This window comes from Triplophysa rosa, linkage group LG10, assembly GCF_024868665.1.
Source record: "Triplophysa rosa linkage group LG10, Trosa_1v2, whole genome shotgun sequence".
In the NCBI taxonomy this organism is placed as follows: domain Eukaryota; kingdom Metazoa; phylum Chordata; class Actinopteri; order Cypriniformes; family Nemacheilidae; genus Triplophysa; species Triplophysa rosa.
This window is the reverse complement of record NC_079899.1, coordinates 24,381,926-24,389,071: the sequence shown is the minus strand read 5'-3', so window position 1 is coordinate 24,389,071 and position 7,146 is coordinate 24,381,926. Positions and strand designations below refer to the sequence as shown.

Below are 7,146 nucleotides of genomic sequence, written 5' to 3'. Positions count from 1 at the left end.
AAATTACCGGCAAAACAAACAACCCTCACCCACATGCAAATGACTTTGTTGCGCTTTCGCGTTTTCCCGAGGACCACCGGCCTGCTGGGGCGCCGCAGATGTTCGGCAATCTACTCTGACTCGACCCAAACCCGAAACATTGGAGTCAGAGACGACCAGGACACTGGAGAAATCGTTTCATTATAGGAAGCGAAAGCCATCAACTTAAGTGAGATGAGAGAGAAGGTACAGAAGAGGCAGACAAAAGGGAGGAATAAATGAAGAGATAAGATACAAAAGAAACCGAACAGAGAAAACAAAGATGAAGAGGAAGCTGGAGTTGACAACACTAAATGTCTGATTTTCTATACAATGATGCACTACTCTATCCAAGACACTTTAAATCCTCAAAGACAAGCACAATCATCTACAGCAATGTCAACCAATTGCTCTAACATTTATAATGTATGTATATATACAGTATATATATATATATATATACATATATTTGCAAAGCTATGAGAGAGAGAGAGAGAGAGAGAGAGAGAGAGAGAGAGAGAGAGAGAGAGAGAGAGAGAGAGAGAGAGAGAGAGAGAGTTTAAACTATTTAATACTTTTAGCTTTACTGCTATTTTAGGCGGTCTTCTGTGTCAGTGTTACATAACGCAAAGCTGTTTTTGCACTAATGCCAGACTTATTCTTTTATTCTGAATCATCTTATCTTTAGTTCGTGTCCATCACACTCCAAATACAAAACAGCTGCACCAGCAACCAAAATACAAATTATGTTTGCAAAGCATTTTACATACTCTGCTTTATCCAAAAATAGACATTTTGCTATTTCATAGAATTTTCATTTAACACCTATAGACCACTTCGAAAAACGTAAACAAAGCTGGTCCAACCGTGGTCCAGAAGAACTTCCCGTTTCGTTTTTTTAACACTACACACAGAACGTTTACAAACCGAATCAAAAGGTTTAATTATAAATGTAAGACGTAAAAGCAAAAGAAAGCAATGGTGGAAACCGGTGCTGCTGGACCAGTGTTTACATCTTGCGAAGTGGTCTATACAGTGAAAAACAAAGTTTAACACAATATAAGATTATTATTCGTACATTTATACCGTCAAACACTACTGAACTTGCCCACTAACCAGTCAGCCTATTAAAACATCTGATCACTCATTTCAATGGCCGCCCACCCCAAACAATCATCACAATACATCGATTATTATCAGCACAATCAGATTAAACTGACTATTGTGATGTGCCGTTTAATATCCTGTCAACACATCTCCGTTTCAGATCAGAGTCCCTCCAGTGCAATCGCTGGCCATCGGTCACATTCACCCACTGTTGACTATATAGTGAACAAAAAAACATGACATTTACCACGGTTAACATACGCCGACTGCAACATCAAATCCCTCATCCAAAATCTAAACAAATATGACATTTTATTAAGAATAAAAAATGTTATTGTTTGATGTGCAATAAGAAAATGTATTTTCATATATGCCATATCATATATGGTAATTAAAACATAGTACCAAAAATAGGCTTCAATGTTGTTAAAATCATTATTCTTACTTCTTTGAATCCAACATGTTCTGGACAGGTTCTGTATGATCCTAAAGCCAAAACTATTTGTTCACGTTTCATACTTTCATAGGCAATTCTTGTTTCTAGAGGATCGTAATGGCTTTTATCTATACTGCTCAATAAAGTTCACACTTGGCAGTAAAGTGACCGTCACTCTCGTCCTGTGTCGGCTGAATCAATCATTCTGATCTCGCCTGTATAGAGCTCTGTTAAAGTGACAGCTCACATCAAACATACATCAGAACGACTGCGGCGTTTACTGACAGGCTACATTTCACTCAGACTCTATCTCAGTCAAACAGATCTTGGGAAACGCACAAACACTGACAAAGGTTCAAAGAGAAACCATAATCAACTCAAAAATGAGACATGCCACTCCAAATCCTTTTAGATACGTCTATACTACACAACATCTGTAATATAAAAGCTAAAAGACAATCTAACGGTCACCGACAGCCTCGAGTTGATATGACTAATACTGCACAAATATGACAGGTGGTTTCTCACAAAGGCAATCGCATGGAAAATGATCAGAGAGTCACAGGGACTTCTTTTCTGACACCCTTGTGTGCTTTATTAAGCGTTAAGGTGCGTCACAAATCACAATTCACCGCTATTGTACTCAATACACCCAACAAGATATTCATTAAATTATCGTCTTTTGTGTTCTGGAGAACAGACAAAGTCATATGTGCAAATGAACTATTCTAATGTTGTAAGCATCTAAAAAGAGAAAAAATGAAAGCATAATGTAAGCGTCCTTTTACATGTGCTGAACTATAAATCTACAATACTCAATGGCACTGGAAATATGAGAAGGAGACAATCCTCACGGTAACCAGCATGACCATAACTCAAATGTACAGTATACACAACACTGGCCATTAAACACTACAAACTAAAGTCTTGCAAAACTCAACATTAGATAAACAACACACATTTCAACAGTGAAGACATCTGAGGAAAATATGAACAAGTCTAGAACATCAGTGGCTACACAATTCATTACTTCTAAAACAGAAAATAACTGTTTATTCTTTAAAGGAGACAATAGAGTACAATTATATAATTTGCACACACACAGACAAGCTCACTCGAAAACAAACACTTTAGTGCACCTAAAAGGGGATGAGAAGGAAAAGGGCACATGTAGAAGGAATAGCAAGAAGGCTTGAATTTACTTGTGTCTGGCGACGCCATAGTGGAGACAATGACCGGAGGTCCAGTGCGCCGACTGAGCTTCTGATTAGCCAGGCTTATATTTGTTCCTGAAATGGCACCTCCCAGAGGTACTAGAGGACCATCTGAGGCCACAATCCCAGCCTTCCGCATGACCTGTGGGCTCACATGGGGACTGGGCATGGTTGACATTGCGGCCAAACTTCGATCTCTCTTCATCAACTCCATGGGTACAGTGTAGTTGGTGGTGTACGCCTTAGGTGCTTGCTGGGGAGCCATAGGAGAAATGGTCATTGATTGAGGAACTCCATGCAGTGCTGGTAATGGCTGTGGCATGGCATGGATAGGGCCTGGCAATTGCGGTGGTATTCCTGGTAGATGCGATGGAATGGCTACTTGTCGGGATGCTGCAGCCATAGGTGGCATGTGCAACCCTGCATGTGGATTGCAGGCTGACAGAGGGCGAGGTTGAACTGGAAGCATAGCGCCACTGTAAGATCCTGCAAACCTGGCTCCAGGATACCCACTGGTCTCAAGAAACTGTTGGGAGGGGGCGCTACTGGGTCTGCGACCGTAGCTCTCTACCATCCTTGGGGATATAGTCTGCATGGGGGTAGAAGGTGGCTGCATATAATGGGAGTCCACACCTGGAGTCATTGGTGGAGGTTGGTGCACATAAATGTCACCACGATGGCTGAAGCTGTTAGACCTGCCTCGAACTGTAGCACTGGGATGCTGGGGGGAAGCTGGGGGGACTTCAGGTGTTTTTTTGCAACTGAGCACAACACGAGACAGAACCCGGGCTTGACCCAAGTTGGGGGCTACTGAGCACGCGTCATTTTCTTCCATTACAGCCAACATCACTGAGGAATCAAAACCTTGATGCAGAAGAGAAGTGATGGTGCTTTCTGAAAGGCCTTCTTTTTGCAAAAAAGCCAGAAATTTGGGGTGCACGGGAGCTATGGGGGTTTGAGGGGCAGCAGATGCAGGAGGCTGAGGAGGAAGTGAAACAGGAACAGGAGCTACTGCTGGTTGCTGGGTGGTTATTGGAGCGGTTGGGGGGGCTGGGGAGTAGACAGGATTGGGAGGTGCTATGGGTTGCACGTGTGGAACTTGCTGCACTGGCTGAACCTGCGGTATCTGTTGAACGTGCTGCATTTGCTGCGCTGGCTGAACTTGCTGCATTTGCTGCGCTGGCTGAACTTGCTGCATTTGCTGCGCTGGCTGAACTTGCTGCATTTGGTGCGCTGGCTGAACTTGCTGCATTTGGTGCGCTGGCTGAACTTGCTGCATTTGCTGCTGCTGTATTTGTTGTTGCATTTGTTGCTGTGCTTGCTGTTGAGCCTGCTGTATGGTGTATGATGAGGGGTTTTCCGGCTGCATGACCATACTTCGGGCAGTTCCATCCATTCCTTGAGTAGTTGGATCAACCACAAGGCAGGTGGCTTTAGGCTGGTGAGGATCAACTGATCTTCCATTGACATCACTGTAGATTGTGTGGCTAGTGAGAGAGGCAGGTGGCTCAGCACCGTAACGAGGAGAATTTGGCTCCATTAGATAACGAGCTGGAGATGGTGCTCTGCTTGGAACTCGCTGCCCATCCTGCATCATTTTGGATATGGGAGTAACAGGTGGAGGCCCTGGAATGAATGGTTCCCTGTAAATACGACCCATTTCATGTGCAGTTGGGGGTGGGGGAGGAGGTAAGCCTTGAGTTGGGGTGGCAGAAGCAGGCCTACCACCTGAGCTGTGTTCCCACAGTTGTCGAGGACCTGCCATCATTCCATAATGTGAAGCTGACCTATTTAGAGGATGAGGATGAGGCTGATCTCCACGATAGAAACCCTCTGCTGGCCTGGGTGAGATTCCTGGGTCTTGCTGATAGTAGTCGTGAGGTAGCAGGGAGCCACGATGAGCTACGGGCAGTCGATCGTAATGGCTGTTTAATTCAGGAACAGAGCTCTTTCTTATGTTACGGATGTTCGGACAATCCAAATAACCTTGGTTATAAAGAGATTCCTGGTAGGATTCAGGCTCGATTTTCAAATCCAGGTCAGGGGGACGCACTCCAGCCGGGGGCTCGTACCATCCCCCTCCCGCATCTCTTCCGTAGCTCAGCGAATTCCGTCGACCAGCCATCCGGGCCTGCTGCTCGTAAATGCTCTCACTGCGTTCCCAATCAGTCTCATTCCCACCCAGCGTGTCCCAGCTCTGGGAGCGCCCGATCGGCAACTGTTTACTGGAGATCAACATGAGGAACAAATACAACTTATTCAGATTCCTTTAGGTTTCTAGTTGCAGGCTGATGTCAAGTGTTGAGAGGAAAAAGGGTGAAAGAAAAAGATGAAACACAAGATATCAATTTTCACCTGAGGTCCAGCTGAAATGTTTGCCTCCAGGTCCCTTTCACAGTAGCTAGGTCTGGCTATCAAATGGCTCCTCTTGCTTGGCGATCTGTGAATAATTAATCTGGGGAATACTGCTGGTGGTGATGGAGGCAGGAAAGAGGACACCAAACACTCTCGCAAATAACGCCAGTAGGTGAAGCCTGCCTGACTACTCCATTGCGGCAATGCAAAGCTACAACCGTGAACAGACAGAGTGAAAGAAAATATAGAAATCATACAGGAAGGAACATTTTAACGAGGGGAGGGCCGGCGTGGGGGAGGCAGGGGCTTGCGATAATCCTGATCCAACCCTGAACATTTTACCCGCTCAGATCGCTATAAGGGATTACAGAGCAAATAAAGCCATCTTAAATCAACTGTCCCCCTGACGTGACGCCACGCACAAACATATGCAAACTACATCCCTGTTGATAGTAAAAAACAACGGGAACACATGCTGCCATGGACACTCTTACCTGATGGCATTGGTTGAGCTTGTCCCTGTTTCTTTAACTTTAGCCAGCTGGATTCGAGCAGGACGTCTTTGCAGGACCCCAAAATTACACAGCTAAAAATCGTGCAGTACTGTCAAAGAACGTCAAATCCTGATTGAACAATAATCCCATGACAGCCCAGCAATTGCAGAGCCACGCAACCGCACCGATCCACTATCACCGCTCATCTAGGGCGTTTTGACCTGACCCGACACAAGCACGGCTATATGAACCACTGCCTCTAATATCCTCTGCTGTGCACCAATAATGAGGTCAATAAGATTCTGCAAGTTGGACTGCTATAAAGATGCACAAAAGAATCACAGCTTCACTTGAAAACGAACGCAACCAATCCAGCTAACTAGGATAACGAAAACATCTAAAGATTTCGGAGACACCCCAGATCCAAATTCTTAGCTATCCTTCCTCGCAACCCAGACTCTAGTTTAAATATTACGCACATAAAGAAACCACCATGTAAGATAAGCATTAAAAACCCACAGGAGTAATATCCTGGACATCAAATGAATAACAGTATGACAATCTCTTAAGGCTCGTAAATGATACTTTATGGAAACACTTTAATGTTAACTGACCTTGAATTTTCAGTTTTGGAAAATCTTTAATTGCAAACAGATTTCGCCCACCTGCCACTAAAAAACTCCACCCAAATCCGTTCTGATCCCCACACCACCAGAGAGAGAGAGACTGAGGGCGGGAGAGGGATGACTTGCGAGGATTAAAATTAATAGGCTGTTCTTTGACTGTCCATTGTCATTTGATGCATGCCGCATTCTGATGCCATCTAAAGCTCAGTGCCGTTTCAAAGTCACCTCGAAGTGCGTCTTATTTATTTTCACTTTTATAAAGACTCCCTGATGCCCGTAACACAGATCTGGCATAGTTGCTATGCTGGCTTCAAGCCTGTTGTTCAGGGTAGCAGTTCTTATCTAAGCCTGTACATGTCAGCATGTCCGGATTGCAAATGAGCCGCAGTATGGCTGCCTTGTCATCTGCCAGGGTAACACTGCCAAAGTTCTTCCCTTGTCGCTTACTAATGGTGCTCATATGTGTATTTGAGCGTAACAATTAACAACATCTCTCTAACATGATCACAAATATACATGGTGCGAGGTGTCTTACAATCCACCACCTACACAGGCAGCTATCTTCTAAGGAAATGTCTTAAAGGGATATATCACCCAATAATACAAGTTAGGTTCATTTATTTAACCTCATGCCATTCAAAACCTGCATGTGACTCTGTGGATCACAAAAGAAGAGAGAAATGTTCTTGTATCCATTAGGGCTGCACGATACTTTTTCGCGATACCAATAAATCCTATTGTAATCGGGCTGGCTGCGATATGCAATGTGTCTATATTTTTTTTAATGCGTAGCTTGTCCGTGAAGCACATCTCTGGGATCAGTAGGAAATGCTGCTCGATCTAAAAGCAGTGCGAGTTTGAGTCGCTTATAATGTGCATTTGAAAAAGCAACACCC

The 7,146-nt window shown here is 44.2% G+C and overlaps 1 protein-coding gene across 1 annotated transcript in view; it reads right to left on the bottom strand.

Moving 5' to 3' along the window:
* ctbp2a (C-terminal binding protein 2a) overlaps positions 1 to 5,592 on the bottom strand; it is a 26,336-nt gene extending 20,744 nt beyond the window's left edge. The window contains 1 exon segment of the mRNA XM_057343194.1: positions 2,764 to 5,592. Coding sequence (XP_057199177.1) covers positions 2,764 to 5,014 — 2,251 coding nt within the window. The 5' untranslated portion in view covers positions 5,015 to 5,592.
* Between the last annotated feature and the right edge of the window lie 1,554 nt (positions 5,593 to 7,146).